The sequence below is a fragment of the Moschus berezovskii genome, chromosome 4 (genome assembly GCF_049115385.1).
Source record: "Moschus berezovskii isolate FMDL1 chromosome 4, NW_MosBer_1.0, whole genome shotgun sequence".
In the NCBI taxonomy this organism is placed as follows: Eukaryota; Metazoa; Chordata; class Mammalia; order Artiodactyla; family Moschidae; genus Moschus; species Moschus berezovskii.
The window spans coordinates 25,334,673-25,355,699 of NC_142463.1; the positions used below are offsets into that span (position 1 = coordinate 25,334,673).

Sequence of the window (21,027 nt, forward strand, 5' to 3'; positions counted from 1 at the left end):
CCTCTAAGAATTCTTTGTGTCACCTCTACACTTTGTGTGTGTGTGTGTGTGTGTGTGTGTATGAGCGTGCGTGTGTAAAGTTGCTTCAGTTGTATCTGACTCTTTGCGACCCTCTGGACTGTAGTCCACCAGGCTTCTCTGCCCATGGGATACTTCAGGCAAGAATACTGGGGTGGGTTCCATGCCCTCCTCCAGGGGATCGATCTTCCCAACCCAGGGATTGAACCCACATCGATTACATCTCCTGCATTGGCAGGCGGGTTCTTTACCACTAATGCCACCTGGGAAGCCCTCTGTATTATGGACTTATTGTCACTGCTGTTTTACATACTATACCGTAATTACGTTTGTTGGTAGAAGTAACTGAATAGTGTAACTGAAGATAAGGCAAAATTGTAACTGTAAGAAAGGTACTCCCCCCATGGGAGACACAAAAATCAGAGAAAAGTAATTTAGAAAGGCAAAGGTGACTTGTTGAAAATACTAATGGTAGGCAATTTAATTTTCCCTCCTGCTATTCTTTCTACACAAAGCCTCTGTTTTATCTAAACCTGACTAACATGCCTTCAACTTTTTTACACTATTCCTTTGGTTATACTTTCTCCATATTGTAATGCTCTCTCATTTCTGAACATGCAAACTGCTTTGTCCTTTCCAGTTTCAGATCCAATCTCACATCTTCAGAGAAGTCTCTTGTGACTACACATTTCATTCCTTCTGAATTCTTTCAGGTCATATAACAAAAACTTTTGTAAGGATGTGCTTTAGCTTTCAAACTGTAGGAATTAAGTCCCTTAAAGAAGAAAAGTACTGTCCCTCGTGATTTTATTTTTAAAACCTCTCCAAAAACAAACAGTGATAGGCCCTCAATCTTGTAGCATAACACTTCAAGTTAAAGGAAGAATGCACATGTACTTCCAGCCCCTAAATTCCTTCTCACAAACACAGCCATATATTTCCTAGTGGGAAAGAACAATTTGTGAAGGATATGACTATCTCTAAAGATAGGGATTTAGGTATCATTTAAGATATGAACAGTTTTTTCTGAATCTTTTGAATCTTTCTGGTGCCTGTCAGGCTTATGACATTGGGAAAATCTTAATAGCCACTTGAGAAAGATTCTGGAAGTAGTAGAAGGCTTTAATTTTTATTTAGAGAACACTAAGATAGCTACTTTGAAAACAATGGTACATAAAAGAAAATATAATAACTAGATATATGTCCCCTAAAGCTAGCTAATATTGAATAACTACAAAAATAAAAACATACTCTGTTAGACTCTACTGCTACTAAAAACAAAAACTGGACAGGTTGGGCCAGTTGTTTAAAAATTAGTGCCTTTATAGTAATAAATTTTGACAGCCCAAATCAAAAAAGAATGCATTACTGAGATATCATCAATTGTGTTCTGTCATTACAAGGCAGCTCCACCCAGTCTAAGCTTGTCAAAAAGTGTTACTGTAATCCATGAAGAAGTCTCCACCTCAGGCAAAGGAAAGAAAAATGTGATGGGCTGGCTCTGAACAGGTGTGTTGAATTTAATGCCAATGTTGAGTCATAAATCTCTTTACATTAGCTTCACAAATGACAAATTATTAACTTCTACACTGAGGTGTCAAGCATGAATGAACAGATCCGTCAGTAGGCACTTTAAGAGCAACAAATGTAAATAAACAGGGTGTGGATATAACTTTTTAACAGTGAGCATTATTCCACGCTCAAGACAAATGTTTTTATCCTGCTCAAGTGAATATGATATTTGGGAATCTCTGAGTGTCTGACCTATTCTTTGGGTCAGTCCACTGATTCTCCCTAATATTGATAAGAGAACTGCTTCAGTTTACCCCCTGCATCTTTAATGTGAATGTAACTCAGCTTTATAAGGGATGATGAGTGTATGAAAAGCACGTAAGAGTGTATTCTGGTTTTGACACAGCTCTGTGACGTTGGACAAATTATTTAACTTCTGTAAGCCTTACTTTCTTCCTCAATAAAACAGGGATAATAAGTAAGTATCTCATAAGATTACCATGAAAGCTAAAAGAGAATATTTACAGAAATTATCTGACAGACACTCAACAAACACATGCTTGTTCCCTTCTTGAAGGTACTTCAACTGACACCCTTGCTTCCCTAATAGGTAGAAGTTAGGAATTTAATCTACAGTAATAAACTGCTCAGGATGAAAGTTCATGAAGGTGAAGACTGAATCTTTTTCACTCTGTCAGTCCCCAGGAGTGTCAGCAAGTATTAAGCCCAAGAATCAACAAGATTGCCAGTCTACAGCATTCTGTATTCCACGCACTCAAAAGGACTAAACATGCCTGTGTATTGTTTTCTTTTATAAAACATTATTACAGTATTTCTTTTTTTAAATATTATTCATTAGAAGGACTGATGCTGAAGCTGAAGCTCCAATACTCTGACCACATGATGCGAAGAACTGACTCACTAGAAAAGACCTTGATGCTGTGCACGAAGGAAGGCAGGAGGAGAAGGGGACAACAAAGGATGACATGGTTGGATGGCATCACCAACTCAATGGACACGAGTTTGAGCAAGCTCCAGGAACTGGTGATGGACAGGGAAGGCTGGTGTGCTGCAGTCCATGGGGTGGCAAAGAGTGGGACACGACTGAGCAACTGAACTGAACAGATAATAAGATATATGTAATGTATAATTCACTATTATAAGTATTCACTTTAATGGCATTAAGTATATTCACAATGTTTTGCAAACCATCACCACTATCTAATTCCATAACCTTTTCATCACCCTAAACAGAAACTCTACACTCATTAAGCATTAAGTCCCTAATCCACCCCATACCTCCACTCCCTGGGGCTCTGATCTACTTTCTGTTCTTAGGAATTTACCTATTCAAGATATGTAAGTGGAATCATATATTTGACCTTTTGTATCTGGCATTTTTCATTTCAAGATCTATAAGGTTCATCAGTGTTGCAGCACGGATCAATACTTCAATCTTTATTGCTGCTGTTGTTCAGTCGCTAAGCTGTATATGACCCTGTGTGACCCCACTGACTGTAGCACACCAAACCTGCCACGGCATCTCCTGGGGTTTGCCCAAGTTCGTGTCCATTGAGTCAGTGATGCTATCCAACCATCTCATCCTTGGCCACCCTCTTTTCCTTTTGCCTTTAATCTTTCCCAGCATCAGGGTTTTTCCCAGTGTGTCAGCTGTTTATATCAGGTGGCCAAAGCACTGGAGCTTCAGCTTCAGCATCAGTTCCTCCAATGAATATTCAGGATTAATTTCCTTTAGGATTGACTAGCTTGATTTTGCAGTCCAAGGGACTCTCAAGAGTCTTCAGCACCACTATCTGAAAACATTAATTCTTCAATCTTTATTATGACTAAATACTAATCCATATAATGCATATAGCACATTTTGTTTATCCATTCATCTGTTACTGGACATTTGGATTGCTTCCACCTTTAAGCTTTTGCGAATGCTGCTGCAATGAACATTCATGTACAAGTTCTGAGTCCCTGTTTTTAATTCCTAGAAATGGATTGCTGAGTAAAGTGGTAATTCTGTTTAACTTTTTGAGGAGCTGCCAAACAGTTTTCCATGTACCATTTTACATTCTCACCAGCAATGTACAAGATTCTGATTTCTCTACATCCTTGTTGACAAGTATTATTTTCCATTCTTTTAGATTACAGACATCCTAGTAGATGTGAGATGGTATCTCATGGTGGTTTTTATTTGCATTTCTCTAATGACTAATGAGGAGAAGGCAATGGCAAGCCACTCCAGTACTCTTGCCTGGAAAATCCCATGGATGGAGGAGCCTGGTAGGCTGCAGTCCGTGGGGTCGCTAAGGGTCGGACACGACTGAGCAACTTCACTTTCACTTTTCACACATTGGAGAAGGAAATGGCAACCCACTCCAGTGTTCTTGCCTGGAGAATCCCAGGGACTGGGGAGCCTGGTGGGCTGCTGTCTGTGGGGTCACACAGAGTCGGACACGACTGAGATGACTTAGCGGCAGCAGCAGCAGCAGCAATGACTAATGATGTTGAGCAATTTTTCCTGTGATAATGGCCACTTGTATATTTTCTTTGGAGAAATGTCTATTTAAGGCCTTTATCCATTTTGAATTGTGCTGTTTGGCTTTTTAATTGTTGAGTTGTGAGAACTGTTTATATGCTGGATATTAGACCCTTACCATATATGATTTGTAAGTATTTTCTTCCATTCCATAGGTTGTCTTTTCACTCTCTTGATAGTATTCTTTGATGCACAAACGTTTTCAATTTTTATGAAGTTGAAACTTACCCATTTCCTTGTTGTGTTTTCTGTGCTTTTCATGTCAGATTCAAGAAACCATTACCAAATTCAAAGTCATAGTGATTTCCGTCTATGTTTTATTCTAAGGGTTTTATAGTTTTAACTCTTAAATTCAGCTCTTCGATCCATTTGGAGTTAAGTTTTGTATATGGTATTAGGTAAGGGTTCGACTTCATTCTTTTGTATCTGGGTATCCCATTTTACAGCACCATTTGTTGAACAGACTCTTCCTTCCCATTAAATGGTCATGGGCCCTTATTGGAAAACATTTGACCATACATATGAGAAATACTTTCGGGTTCTCTTTTCTGTTCTGTTGGTCCATATTATTATGTTAGTGCTATACTGTTTGAAACTGTAAGTCGGTAGGAAGTTTTAAAATTAAGAATTGTGAATCCTCCAACTCTGTTGTTCTTTTTCAAGATTGTTTCAGTGATTTGGGGCTCCCTGAAAGTTTGTATGAATTTTAGAATGGATTTTTCTATTTCTGCAAAAATCACTTTTGGGATTTTGATAAGGACTGTACTGCATTCGCAGATCACTTCGAAGTGTTATCTAAAAATCATTTAGTCTTCCAATTTCATGAGCAGGGGAGGTATTTACATTTATTTAGGTCTTCTAAATTTCTTTCAGCAATATTTTTAGTTTTCAGAGTACAAGGCCTAGGCCTCCTTGGTTACATTTATTTCTAAGTATTTTATTATTCCTAATGTTATTGTCAATAGAATTGCTTTCTAAATTTCCTTTTCAGATTCTTTGTTGCTAATTTATAGAACTACAACTATTTTTAATTTTATGTCTGGCAACTTTAATCTGTTTATTAGTTCTAATAGTACATGATGTGTGTGTGTGTAATCTTCAGGGTTTTCTACATAAAAGAGCATGTTATCTGTGAACAGAGATAATTTTTATTCCTTTCAATTTGAATGCCTATCTGTTTTACTTGCCTAACTGCCCTGTACAGAATTACTACTACTGAAAAACAGTGGTGAAAGTATGTATCTCTGTCTTGTTCCTGATCTGAGGGAAAAAGCTTTTCAATGTTCAACAACTGACTATAAATGTCAGCTGTGGGGTTCTCAAATATGGCCTATATAATGTTGAGGAAGTTCCCTTGTATAAGTATTTTTGTTTTTATCATGAAAGACTGTTGGATTTTCTTAAATACTTTTTCTTCATCAATCTAGTCTCATTAATACCATACTTACAGATTATGGTGTATAATAGTATGAATGCACAATATTTGAGGGCATATTTCCAGTTCATTTTTTATCTTAATTTGTGCACCTCATAATTCGCAAAGAAATGGACTTTAATTCCTTTAAATACTGAGCTTATGATACTGGCCCATGTGTAAACCATCAACTTCAGGAAAATTTCTAAGATCATAATTTTTAGATAATAAAAATAAGCTATAATATTTAATTAATACTAGTAATAGTTTTGGAGAAGGAAATGGCAACCCACTCCAGTATTCTTGCCAGGAGAATCCCATGGACGGAGGAGCCTGGTGGGCTACAGTCCACGGGGTCACAAAGAGTCAGACATGACTGAGCGACTTACTGTCAGTTAAAAGGTAATTGATACTGTTTGCAATATTTCACCAAAGTTATTTATATCCAGTCTGATGACTCCTAGGGCAGCTGTAGCATAGCTTTCATATCCCATTTCTTTTCTTTATTTCTAATAACTTAGAAAATTCCAATTAGACATTATATTAAGAATAGAATCTAACTGTTGTTATTCAGTCACCAAAGTCATGTCCGACTCTTTGCAACCCCATGGACTGCAGCATGCCAGGCCTTCCTGGCATTTTAGAATCTAATGCTTGTTGACTTTTTCAGTTATATTTAAATATCTGGATCAAATAAAGACTCAAATTATAAAGATATTTTCTCAAACAGGGCTACTTCCCCTCCACCCCACAACAAGTGGCAAGTGGGATATTAGTTTCCTGACCATGGATTGAACCTGTACACCCTTCAGTGGAAATGTGGAGTCTTAACCACTGGACTGCTAGGAAAATCCTCATATATGGCTACTTGAAGTTATGTCAGACTTAAGTCAATCAGTTTATCACAGTTTTGGAACGAAACAAACTCTTGATAATTAAAGCCATGTGTACCACAGCTCATTTTTTCTTAAGAAATCTTGAAACTTTATTCTCAAAATTAAAAATTATATTTTTAGCTCTGAAAAACAGGTTTAGGCTGCTCAAGAATATATTGCTGATTTTTGAAATCTGAACAAGACTCTTGCATTTTTACCTGTATTATTAGTGTCATGAAAAGTTTTTATGACATGCCTCATTACAAAAACCTATGCTCGTACCTTTCCCTTAGAGGTGAGGATTGTGTACTTTATTGTGCAGTAGAATCAGCTACTGGGCTTATTTAAACTGATTACTGGGTCCCACCCTCTTAATTCTGATTCAGTAGGTCTGGGGCTGGGGCTTGAGAAACTACATTTCTAGTAAGTTCCCAGGTCACACTCTGAGATCTTTGACTCTGATAACCTGTATACTTGTTTGAGAATGAAATGTCTTAGACTCTTTTTCCATTATTTACATGGTCTACGAGAAAGATATCTTCTTAAAGCTGCCTAAAATATTAACAATTTTCATTATTTTCTTCAATACCATAATAAGATTTCAGGAGAATATTATTAATCATTAGCTAATCATTTCAGTAAAGCAGTGTGTAGATTGACATGCAGTTGCAATCCTTTTCATTCCAGTAGTCATAATCTTTCTTGCTGTACTTAGTCATTTTTTTAAAATAGTTTGAGATATAATTCATTCATATCATACAATTCACACATTTAAAGTATCCAAGTCAATGTTTTTTGATATATTCATAGACACATGCAACCATCTTTATTAAGATATAAATCATACATAACATGTACTTCATACATTTAAAGTGTACAAGTCATAGATGTACGCAACCAACAACATAATCAAACTTAGAACATTTTCATCACTTCAAAAAAGAACCACATACCCTTTGGTTCACGTTATCGTGACTATCTTGGTCGTGAATATCTTTTTTGTACAGTTCTTCTGTGTATTCTTGCCACCTCTTCTTAATATCTTCTGCTTCTGTTAGGTCCATACCATTTCTGTCCTTTATTGAGCCCATCTTTGCATGAAATGTTCCCTTGGAATCTCTAATTTTCTTGAAGAGATCTCTTGTTTTTCCTATTCTGTTGTTTCCCTCTATTTCTTTGCATTGATCACTGAGGAAGGCTTTCTTATCTCTCCTTGCTATTCTTTGGAACTCTGCATTCAGATGCTTATATCTTTCCTTTTCTCCTTTGCTTTTCACAGCTATTTGTAAGGCCTCCTCAGACAGCCATTTTGCTTTTTTGCATTTCTTTTCCATGGGGATGGTCTTGGTCCCTGACTCCCGTACAATGTCACAAACCTCCGTCCAGAGTTCATCAGGCACTCTGTCTATCAGATCTAGTCCCTTAAATCTATTTCTCACTTCCACTGTATAATCATAAGGGATTTGATTTAGATCATATCTGAATGGTCTAGTGGTTTTCCCTACTTTCTTCAATTTAAGTCTGAATTTGGCAATAAGGAGTTCATGATCTGAGCCACAGTCAGCTCCTGGTCTTGTTTTTGCTAACTGTATACAGCTTCTCCATCTTTGGCTGCAAAGAATATAATCAATCTGATTTCGGTGTTGACCATCTGGTGATGTCCATGTGTAGAGTCTTCTCTTGTGTTGTTGGAAGAGGGTGTTTGCTATGACCAGTGCGTTCTCTTGACAAAACTCTATTAGCCTTTGCCCTGCTTCATTCCGTGCTCCAAGGCCAAATTTGCCTGTTACTCCAGGTGTTTCTTGACTTCCTACTTTTGCATTCCAGTTCCCTATCATGAAAAGGACATCTTTTTTGGGTGTTAGTTCTAAAAAAGATCTTCACGACCAAGATAGTCACGATAACGTGATCACTGACCTAGAGCCAGACATCTTGGAATGTGAAGTCAAGTGGGCCTTAGAAAGCATCACGACGAACAAACCTAGTGGAGGTGATGGAATTCCAGTTGAGCTATTTCAAATCTTGAAAGATGATGCTGTGAAAGTGCTGCACTCAATATGCCAGCAAATTTGGAAAACTCAGCGGTGGCCACAGGACTGGAAAAGGTCAGTCTTCATTCCAATCCCAAAGAAAGGCAATGCCAAAGAATGCTCAAACTAGCGCACAATTGCACTCATCTCACACACTAGTAAAGTCATGATCAAAATTCTCCAAGCCAGGCTTCAGCAATATGTGAACCGTGAGCTCCCAGATGTTCAAGCAGGTTTTAGAAAAGTCAGAGGCACCAGAGATCAAATTGCCAACATCCGCTGGATCATGCAGAAAGCAAGAGAGTTCCAGAAAAACATCTATTTCTGCTTCATTGACTATGCCAAAGCCTTTGACTGTGTGGATCACAATAAACTGGAAAATTCTGAAGGAGATGGGAATACCAGACCACCTGACCTGCCTCTTGAGAAACCTGTAGGCAGGTCAGGAAGCAACAGTCAGAACTGTACATGGAACAACAGACTGGTTCCAAACAGGAAAAGGAGTATGTCAAGGCTGTATATTGTCACCTTGCTTATTTAACTTATATGCAGAGTACATCATGAGGAACGCTGGGCTGGAAGAAGCACAAGCTGGAATCAAGATTGCTGGGGAAATATCAATAACCTCAGATATGCAGATGATACCACCCTTATGGCAGAAAGTGAAGAGGAACTCAAAAGCCTCTTGATGAAAGTGAAAGAGGAGAGTGAAAAGGCTGGCTTGAAGCTCAACATTCAGAAAACAAAGATCATGGCATCTGGTCCCATCACTTCTTGGGAAATAGATGGGGAAACAGTGGAAACAGTGTCAGACTTTATTTTTGGGGGCTCCAAAATCACTGCAGATGCTGATTGCAGCCATGAAATTAAAAGACGCTTACTCCTTGCAAGGAAAGTTATGACCAACCTTGATAGTATATTAAAAAGCAGAGACATTACCTTGTCAACCAAGGTCCGTCTAGTCAAGGCTATGGTTTTTCCCGTGGTCATGTATGGATGTGAGAGTTGGACTGTGAAGAAAGCTGATCGCCGAAGAATTGATGCTTTTGAACTGTGGTGCTGGAGAAGACTCTTGAGAGCCCCTTGGACTGCAAGGAGATCCAACCAGTCCATTCTAAAGGAGTTCAATCCTGGGTGTTCATTGGAAGGACTGATGCTAAAGCTGAAACTGCAATACTTTGGCCACCTCATGCGACAAGCTGACTTACTGGAAAAGACTCTGATGCTGGGAAAGGTTGGGGGCAGGAGGAGAAGGGGACGACCGAGAATGAGATGGCTGGATGGCATCACCGACTCCATGGACATGAGACTGAGTGAACTCCGGGAGTTGGTGATGGACAGGGAGGCCTGGCGTGCTGTGATTCATGGGGTCGCGGAGAGTCGGACACGACTGAGCGACTGAACTGAACTGAACTGAACCCTTGGGTTATCACTCTCCTATCTTCTAAAATCAGTCACTCCCCACATCTAACCATAATAAGCAAGCACAATTCTACTTGCTGTCTCTATGAAGTTTCCTGTTCTGGACTTTTAAATGAGTGGAGCCATATAATATGGGGTCTTGTATAATGAGTTCATTTAGCATAATGCTTTCAAAATTTATCTGATATTACAGCATGTATCAGAATTCCATCCCTTTTGGACTTCACTGGTGGTCCAGTGGTTCAGACTCTGCATTTCCACTGCAGGAGGCACAGGTTCAACCCCCGCTAGGAGAATTAAGATGTCACATGCCTTGAGGTATGGCCAAAAAGAAAAAAGAATTTCCCTCCTTTTTATGGTTGAACAATATTTTATTGTATGTATATACCATATATTGCTAACTCATTCATCCCTTGATGAATATTTGGGTCATTTTCATGTTAGGGCTATTATGAGTAATGTTGCTATAAACACTCATGTACAAATTTTTATATGGACATATCTTTTCACTTCACTTAGGTATACAGCTAGGTATATAAGTATGTCTAATCACTTGAGGAACTGTAGACTGTTTTCCAAAGCAGCTTCACCATCTTATATTCCTATTAGCAGTCCATGAGGGTTCAAATTTCTCCATATCCTGACCAACACTTGTTATCTAACTTTTTGATTCTAGCCACTGTAGTTGGTGTGAAGTGGTATCTCGTTGTTTTGAATTGCATTTGCTTGATGACCAATGCTGTGGAACATCTTTCCACGTGCTTATTGGCCATCTGCTTTTTTTTCTTGGAGAAATTTCCCACAATTTTTAATGGGAGAAATTTGTCTTTTTTTTATTATAAGTCCTTTATGAAATATATGATTTGCAAAGATTTTTCTCTCAATCCGAGGGCTGCCTTTTCACTTTCTGGATGGTGTTCTTTGAAGTAATGTTATTTGGTCATCAATGATGATTTCAACTCTAAGTTAGAGCTTGCAAAATAATTATTAACTAAGTTAAAACTTCTCTGGTAATACACATGTCTCACTAATGAACTGAATGAAAAGTGATGACTATTTCTACCTCATATATATATCTATATAACAATATACCAAGAATCAATTCTTACTTTGCACTCAATAGTGGTTTATCTAACTGCAAACCAAGATAGTGATGGCCATATGTAGAGTCGTCTCTTGGAATGCTGAAAAAGCGTGTTTGCTATGACCAGTGCATTCTCTTGGCAAAACTCTGTTAGCCTTTGCCCTGCTTCATTTTGTACTCCAAGGCCAAACTTGCCTGTTACTCCAGGTATCTCCTGACTTCCTACTTTTGTATTCCAATCCCCTATGATGAAAAGGACATCTTTATTTTTGGTTGTTAGTTCTAGAAGGTCTTGTAGCTCTTCATAGAACCGGTCAATTTCAGCTTCTTTGGCATCAGTGATTGAGGCACAGACAAGATTACTGTGATGTTGAATGGTCTGCCTTGGAAACAAACTGAGATCATTCATTCATCTTTGAGGCTGCACCCAAGTACTGCATTTTGGACTCTTCTGTTGACTAAGAGGGCTACTCCATGTCTTCTAAGGGATTCTTGCCCACAGTGATAGATACAATGGTCATCTGAGTTAAATTTGCCCATTCCTGCCCATATTAGTTCACTAATTCTACTATGCTGATGTTCAATCTTGCCATCTCCTGCTTGACCATGTTCAATTTACCTTGATTCATGGACCTAACGTTCCAATTTTCTATGTAATATTGTTCTTTACAGCACTGAACTTTCCTTTCACAACTAGACACATCCACAACTGAGCACTGTTCCCACTTTGGCCCAGCCACTTCCTTCTTTCTGGAGCTATTAATACTTGCCCTCCACTCTTCACCAGTAGCATACTGGACACCTTCAGACCTGGGAGGCTCATCTTCTGGTGTCATATCTCTGTGCCTTTTCATACTGTTCATGGGGTTCTCCAGGAAAGAATACTGGAGTGGGTTGTGATTTCCATCTCCAGTGGACCACTTTTTATCAGAACTCTTCATTATGACCTATCCATCCTGGGTGTCACAGCTCATAGATTCACTGAGTTACACAAGCCCCACTGCTACAACAAGGCTGTGATAAATGAAGAGAAAATCAGATTGATCGTGTTCTTTGTAGCCGAAGATAGAGAAGCTCTATACAGTTAGCAAAAACAAGACCAGGTGCTGACTAGCTCAGATCATGAGCTCCTTATTGCAAAATTCAGGTTTAAACTGAAGAAAATAGGGAAAACCACTAGGCCATTCAGGTATGACCTTATTAAAATCCTTTATACAATGGAGGTGACAAATAGATTCAAGGGATTAGATCTGACAGAGTGCCTGAAGAATTATGGACAGAGGTTCATAACACTGTACAGGAGGTAGTGGCCAAAACCATCCCAAAGAAAAAGAAATGCAAGGAGGCAAAGTGGCTGTCTGAGGAGGCTTTCCAAATAGTTGAGGATATAAAAGAAGAAAGGCAAGACAGAAAGGGAAAGACATACCCAACTGAACACAGAGTTCCAGAGAACAGCAAGGAGAGACAAGAAGGTCTTCTTAGGTGACTAATGAAAAGAAATTGAGGAAAAAAACAGAATGGGAAAGACCTCTTAAAAAAAATAACTGGATATATCAAAGGAATATTTCATCCAAGGATGGGCACGATAAAGGACAGAAATGGTTAAGGACCTAACAGAAGCAGAGGAGGTTAAGAAAAGGTGGCAAGAATACACTGAAAACTATACAAGGAAGATCTTAATGACCTGTATAACCATGATAGTGTGATCACTCATCTAGAGTCAGACATTCTGGAATGTGAAGTCAAGTGGGCCTTAGGAAGCATTACTACGAACAAAGCTAGTGGAGGTAATGGAATTTCAGTTGAAGTATTTCAAATTCTAAAAGATGATGCTGCAAAAGCGCTATACTTAATATGTCAACAAATTTAGAAAACTCAGCAGTGGTCACAGGATTGGAAAAGGTCAGTTTTCATTCCAATCCCAAAGAAGGGCAATGTCAAAGAATGTTTAAACTACTGTACAATCATGGTCATTTCACATATTAGCAAGGTTATGCTCAAAATCTTTCAAGCAAGGCTTCAACAATACGTGAACTAAGAAATTCCAGATGTACAAGCTGGGATTCAAAGAAGTTAAGGTCAAATTGCCAACATTCAATAGATCATGCAGAAAGCAAGGGAGTTCCCAAAAAACATCTACTTCTGCTTCATTGACTATGCTAAAGCCTATGCCTGTGTGGATCACAAAAAACTGTGGAAAATTCTTAGAGATGGCAGTACCAGACCACCTTACCTGTCTCCTGAGAAACCTGTATGTGGGTCAAGAAGCAACGGTTAGAACCAAACTGGAACAACTGACTAGTTCAAAATTGGGAAAGGTTGTGTATTGTTATCAAGTTTATTTATTTGCAGAGTACATCATGTGAAATTCCAGGCTGGATAAATCACAAGATGGAATCAAGATTGCTAGGAGAAACATTAACAATCTCAGGTATGTGGATGATACCACTCTAAAGGCAGAAAATGAAGAGGAACTAAAGAACCTCTTGATGAGGGTCAAAGAGAAGAGTGAAAAAGCTGGCTTGAAACTCAACATTCAAAACAAAACTAAGATCATGGCATCTGGTACCATCACTTTATGGCAAAGATAGGGGGAAAAGTGGAAGCAGTGACAGATTTTATTTTCTTTGGCTCCCAAATCACTGCAGACGGTGACTCCAGACATGAGTTGGAAAGATGCTTGCTCCTTGGAAGGAAAGCTTTGACAAACCTATACAGAGTATTAAAAAGCAGAGACATCACTTTGCTGACAAGGTCTATATAGTTGAAGCTATGGTTTTTCCAGTAGTCACGTACAAATGTGAGAGCTGGACCATAAAGAAGGCTGCACACTGAAGAACTGATGGTTTCTAATTGTGGTGCTGGAGAAGACTACTGAGAGTCCCTGGAACTGCAAGGAGATCAAGCCAGTCAATCTGAAAGGAAATCAACCCTGAATATTCATTGGAAGGACTGATGCTGAAGCTGAAGCTCCAATACTTCAGCTGCCTGATGTGATGAGCCAACTCATTGGAAAAGACCCTGATGCTGGGAAAGACTGAGGGCAAGAGGAGAAGGGGGCAGCAGAGGATGAGATGATTAGATAGCATCACCAACTCAACAGACATCAATTTGAGCAAACTCTGGGAGATAGTGGAGGACAGATGAGTCTGGCATGCTGCAGTCCATGGGTCACAAAGAGTCGGACATGACTTAGGGACTGAAAAACAACAAAGCAAGACAGCGAGCACAGTGTGGTCACTGCACTCCTACAGACCATCCTATTGCCATTGCATGCCATTCAATAGTGCCATTTGATGACGTTGCTTCCTTCAGAACTTATTCTGCTTTATTGTTTGGGCTTTTCTTTTTTTTACTGTTAATTTTGTAGTAGCTGGATTTACAAGTTTCTTGGCAACAGTAGAATTTGAATCCATTTTTACCTCAAAGACTGCCATTTGTAAGCAATTTCTCCTCTGTGGTTGGGTTACTTTTCTGAGGTAAGCAATATGATTTTTAAAAATGTGTTAATGTTAAGTATTACTTTTTCTTTTGTCCTGAAAAAAAGTCTATTGCTTTAACAGAGTGGCAGGTCACTCTTAAAAATGAAACAAAAACTCTGAAGGCTTTGTGCTTTTATGAAAAATTTTATAACAGAGAAGCAGGGGCATTAGGGTAAACAGATTGTGTTTCCTATACAATCTATATTTATATATTTACTTTTCAGTCAAAGTTTCTTTTATCAAGGCCAGTATAAAATCATCAATATCAAGAGTCAGTTCCCTTGCATTTTCTGTGCTAGCATTAGAGTTCTCTCAATTATGTTTACATTACATTTCAAAATATGAAATAAACATGAACAAAACTGACTATGTTGCTTGTTCAAACTAGCTGCTTGTAATCCTTGATAGATAGCTGAGTACACCAGTAATCTGGGAAACACAGTGAAAAACATTGCCGTAGAGATTAGAACTGTCCTTGGCATGTAGCACGAACTTGAAGAATGACTACTATTATTACCTTATTTCTTATCACTTCTACCTGCCTCTTAGCTTGCACTGGCAGTATGCAAGAGCCCTTCTGTGCTCCATGTCAAGCTGCCTACACAGCACACCTAGCTCGCCCTGAACAGGTGCTCCTGGGGTTTCATCTACCTGACAGCTCCATAGTCTTACTGGAAATGCTGGGTGGTAAGTCCAAGGACCCTGTCTGTCTTGCTATAGCTGTGTTACTGGTGCCCTACACCTAGTGCATAGAAAAAGAATATGAAATGAATATATAAGCAAGATGACACAAAACATCATCTGCTGTGACTGGGGACTAGATATGTAGAAAAGTCACTGGATGAAGAACCCTTTTAAAGCATTTATGTACCCCAAAAAAGGAGCACCTAAATATTCGGTTGGCCAACCCAATACATAAAACAAATATTAAAAGACTTAAAGGAAGAAATAGATAGAAATATAATAATACACTACTTTATTTGTAGATATTTTTGTTGATGGTATTAATTTGGTTTTCTAAGTGTTTACTGAGCATCTATGAAAGATACAGCTCCGCACTAGAGAAAGCACTAGTTTAAAGGGAGATCGGTGGCTCAGCTGGTAAAGCGTCTGCCTGCAACGCAGGAGAGCCAGGTTCGATCCCTGAGTGGAGAAGGAAATGGCAACCCACTCCAGTACTCTTGCCTAAAAACTTCCATGGACTGAGGAGCCTGGGGGGCTACACGGGGTCACAAAGAGTCGGACACGACTGAGCAACTTTACTTCACTTTCACTTCACTTCACTAGAGCAAAGTACCTCTCTGTCCCCAGGCCTAAGCCCAGTGCTGTATCTTTCACAGATGCTCAGTAAACACTTAGAAAATCATATTAATACTATTAACAAAAATATCTACAAATAAAGCTATGAAGAGGTAGTTCTGTCAAAACAGATGCTCATGTACTTTATACTTCCTGGTTAGAGACAGAATAATTAATGATAAAAAAGGTTAGCTCATTCTGAGCCACTGAAGAATGAGTCATTAATATATAGTTTGTGCTTGGTTCTTTTTAATAAAAGCTTTATAATACAGGCATTTCTGGTTGTACTAATACAAAGGAATCACTGAAGTGACAAACATAAGCGAACCAAAGTTAAGTTTAAATAAATTCAGTTCTAGGAAGTCATCCTTCAAACCTGCTCACAGATTCCATTTTAACTGTATGCTTAAGTCTTATTTGAAACTTTTAAAGAAGTAAAGCAAAATTTACAATTACAAGAGACAGTGTTTCTTATCACTTACTCAGAAGATACTAAATCAAGATCTATGCATAGTCCAAGAGAAGATTTTAAACTTAGAAAAGCTTTTCTTAGGAATTCTATTTATGACCTGAAAGATAACTTTCATGAAGACACTCTAAAAACAAGGAGAAACCCTTATCTCTTGCAGTTTAATTTCAATAAAAAATTTCAATTATATGGAGTCTTAGACATTTCCTGTAACCTTCATATTAAATTTTGTGCTCAGTATTAAAGGAATTAAAGTCAATTTCCTTACCAATGAATTACGAGGAACACAAATTAAGATGAAAGAATGAACTGGGAATACGCATGCAAATATTGTACATTCGTATTATTATACAACATAATCTGTAAATCTAGTACTAATGAGACTCAAGATTTAAATGGCTGAAGAATGCATTATTGTCAATCAATGCCTCTATTCCAGGATAAATGTAATCTTGAATGGCAACACACCAATTATTACAAATTCCTAACTAAGTACAGTACTTCATAACAAAATGTCAGTGTCAATTTATCAAGTAACAGAGAAACATCTTTCTACCATATATCCAATTACCTTTCCCTCAGAGGAAATGAAACACTATTAGGAAAAATTACAAACAAAATTTTTACAGCAACAAAAGGAACCTATTGAGTATTAAGATTCTAGTTATAGCACTCTGAACTTTCATATTTGTTAATATGGATACATCAGGTTTTATACCACTGTAATTATTATTTTTTCAAGTCACATTATTTTATATAAGTTCTTTCAATAATTTATTTAGTCATTCAACAAACATTTTTAAAGTGCCTACTAGTGACTGAACTGAACTGAACACTATGAGAAGTTTGTTACTGTTTAGTTGCTAGGTCGTGTCCAACTCTTTTGTGACTCCATGGACTGCAGCCCACCAGGCTCCTCTGTGGGATTTACCACAAAGGAAATGGGAATTTCCCAGGCAAGAATACTGGAATGGGTTGCCATTTCCTTCTCCAGGGGATGTTCCAGGCTCAGGGATCAAACCCATGTCTCCTGTACTGGCAGGCAGGTTCTTTTACCACTAAGCCACCAGGGAAGCCCAAACTGTTATAAGACAGAGTTACAATATGAATATGATATAACCCTTGCTTTTAAACTCAGTCTAACAGAAGACAGAGACAAATAAATAAAGTTAAATACAATATTAAAGGTTATACTGAAATTGTTTACATGTTTCCCATTTGTAATAGCCAAAGGGTATTGCATTGAAAACACTCATTACACCTGGAAACTTTACATTATTGCTCAAAAACCAAACTCTTCTTTATTTGTTCTATGTAAATCTTTCTTTAAAAATTAAAAACAAAGAAAAAATTAAAAAGGATAATTTGATAGATATATGAATTTAGCATCTCAAATTAATAGATGATAATATTTGTTTCATATTTTACCTTTAGATTGCTTTCCAAATCCAGAAATTTCTTGACTGATAAAGCACTAATAATTACTTGAGATTAACATAGATCCTACTAGCTGTGTGACCTTGGGTAAATTAACCTTTTTGATTCTCAATTTTCTCATCTGAAAACTAGAGATGACAGTACCAATCTGTGTTGGACTATGTTCCATTTGCCCATCCAGTTCCTGACGACTCAGATATTAAAGAATCTGCCTACAGTGCAGGAGACCCAGGTTCAATCCTTGGGTCAGAAAGATCCCCTGGAGAAAGGAATGGCAACCCACTCCAGTATTCTTGCCTGGAGAACTCCATGGACAGAGGAGACTGACAGACTACAGCTCATGGGGTCGCAAAAAGTTGGACAAGACTGAGCAACTAACACTTGCCCTTTTCTTTCACTCATGCTCTACTTGAGCTTCCCTGATAGCTCAGTTGGTAAAGAATTTCCCTGCAGTGCAGGAGACCCCGGTCAATTCCTGGGTCGGGAAGATCCACTGGAGAAGGGATAGGTTACCCACTCCAGTATTCTTGGGATTCCCCTTGTGGTTCAGCTGGTAAAAATATCCAATTGCAATGCGGGAGACATGGGTTTGATCCCTCCAGGGAAGATTCCCTGGAGAAGGAAAAGGCTACCCACTCCAGTATTCTGGACTAGAAAATTACCTGTACTGTATAGTTCATGGGGTCACAAAGAGTCAGACACGACTGAGCAACTTTCACTTTCATGTTCTACCTAGCTTTTTGCCCAGGGAGGTTCTCTTGCCTGCCTTTCAGTTGCTAGTTAGGTTAGGTCAATAGAAGGTCCTAGCAGGAGGTCATAAGTATAAAAGGGAAGCGAAGCTATTCCTTAGTTTCCTCCTTACCAGCTCAAAAGGGCTGGCCCTGAAAGAAGCAATCGTCTCCACATACTACCCTTTCCTAGGCCTTCAGGCCTAAGGGTGGTAATGGCTCCCTTTAGCCCTAGAGTATACTATCCACTGATGACTCCTATAAACTCCACCCATATCTTTATAAATAGTTGCCTTATTAAACTCTTTTCAATAATCTAGTTTGAAAGCATCACCTGTTCCAGCCAGAACTCTGAATTATATGCAACCTTGTGGGACTGTTTTACGAATCACACGAGATGATAAATGAAACGTGCTTTGAATAGTGACAAGTATTAATACATTATAAATATTCAGTATGTGTTGACTACTATTGTATTATCAATATTGCTGTTATTATTATTCTATTTGAGGTTCCATGCCCATGTCATCTATGCCATCTAAATGTTTGAGAGACACAAAATTCAGAATTCTGGTGATCTTTTTACTAATTCTCATAGTGATTCAAAAATACGTTCAAATGTAAAATGTGTTTATTGGTAATCAATCTCAAAAAGAGTAAGAAGACCTTAAAAGGGAGTGAAATACCCATATAATAGTACTGGACTATACAGTTTCTCCTGTAACTATGCTTCAGAATTCGTTTCCTGTAAATTGCAAATCTAGCAAAGAATAACTTCATAAAGTAAACAAATTGTTGGGTCTTTGGGTCACGAAAAGAATGGACTGAAAGGTAAATTCAGTGGCATAAAAATCCTCAGTTCATGTAGAAATGCATCTTCATCAATGCCTTGTTTATCAATCATGACATAGGCAAACATTACCATTTGACAAATTATCTCATCAAAATCCTATTAAACGTCCACTTAACCTTTCACCTTACCTCATCCTTTATATCTTCCTGTTGTTGGGCTGTGAAGATCTCCATTGCAGCCATGAGTCTCATCATTAACTCATCCACTGTTGTGTTACCTAGCAACATACCGAGATTACCAAACTTTATATCAAGGTTAGAAAATGGGAAGTTGCTCTAGAATTAGTCAGTAAGGAATAACTACAGTCTAAAAAATTACAGACTAGCATGCTAATAAAGACTTTTATGCTTGCATTGAGAAGTATTTTCAATAAGAAAGTAATGCAGTACACTGGCAGTTGAAATTTCAGAATACTTAGATTTGTGAGAACAGTCTCTTTATAAAGATTTTTGGCACTATTTAGAATATCCAAGTCACAAGGAAAAAACTATCTTTCAAATTAGGAAAACATATCTACTTAATAACACTGGCAACAACTACCATTTATTTGTAAGCCAGTGATTAGGTTAAATGATCATGTTTATATATATAAAATCTCATTTAATTTGTATAACAATTCTATGAAGGCTCATTATGACTTTGATAGTAAAGAGAAGGAAAATGAGGCTTACAGAGCTCAAGTAACCTGACTAAACACGGTCAAGTTGGTTAAGTTACAGGACCAGGATTTGAAACCATGAGTCTGACTTAAAAGCCTGTCTTCTTTGCCACTTTAGCACACCGTTTACTTAGAATTATCTATTACTAAAATTTCTTTGGTGAAACAAATAGTAATTCAATTTCTGGGAAAAAAAAAGATTTTTTGCCCTAAATGGTATTTTTCCCTTTTAGCTGCAAATATTTCCCTTCAAATAACTATGCTATATAATCTTTACGGACAGGATATTTAAAATGTTTGATTTTCTTGAATGCTATTTTATTCCAAGTCTATAACAAACATATAGCACATATATGCCATTTTTTGCATGCACTGAGTCTTGCTATTTGCTTTGGATGCATCTACAAGAGAGAAAGTCATGAAGATCGATAAAGACATAGCAATTTTTCTCTTCTTTCAAACCAACAGGCAAAAGAGCCTTTCTCTAAGGCCTCAGAAGGTGTCCTCTAGTTCCATTAACGGAATGGCCACCAATGAGACAACACATATTAAGCATCCTTGCTTGTATTCTTCCATAGTACCATCTGCCTAACATGATCCTTCAACGGTCCTTTCCCAGTTTTCCTTATGATCCTTGGCAACATGGGGTGAGGGGGCAATTTTGGTCTCTAGTCAAAGAAATAATCTAATCGAGCCATATCGAGCACTACTCTCTCCATAAATCAGCTAGAGAACAAATATTATCTTGGTGTGGTATAACATTACCAAGAAGTAGAATTGGATTTAGAGTCAGAGTTCTAACCCTAGTTCTACTTCTTACACGATCTAGTACCTAGAAACTGCCTAGCACATGATAAGGGCTTAATAAATACTCACTTAGTAAACAAATGAATAAGAAAAGAGGGCGTAACTGTAGCTCTGAAACAATCAATTTTCTTATCTGCAAAATGAAGATAATACTACCTCTGTAGGGTTCTTGGAAGGATTAGAGATAATATAAAGTGCCTGGTACCAAGGATACGCAGCATCACTGTGTGTGATAGATACAAAAAACAGTAAAGGTTTAATAAGAGTAACTTCAATGTAGGTTTTGATACTGGGCAAATCTTTGAGTTTCCATTTCTTATTTGTAAACTATAGTGACTAAGAGAGCATGGGGCATGAATACTTTGTAGAGGTACTAGAATCATCATTGGGG

At 38.0% G+C, this 21,027-nt stretch overlaps 1 protein-coding gene across 3 annotated transcripts in view; it reads right to left on the reverse strand.

Annotated features, from left to right (window-relative positions):
* FAF1 (Fas associated factor 1) overlaps window positions 1–21,027 on the reverse strand; it is a 514,461-nt gene that overhangs the window by 91,155 nt on the left and 402,279 nt on the right. For all 3 annotated transcript variants that reach the window (XM_055403873.2, XM_055403872.2, XM_055403871.1), the window contains exon 15: window positions 19,300–19,388. In XM_055403873.2, the coding sequence (XP_055259848.1) occupies window positions 19,300–19,388 (89 nt within the window). The remainder of the gene's footprint in view (window positions 1–19,299; window positions 19,389–21,027) is intronic.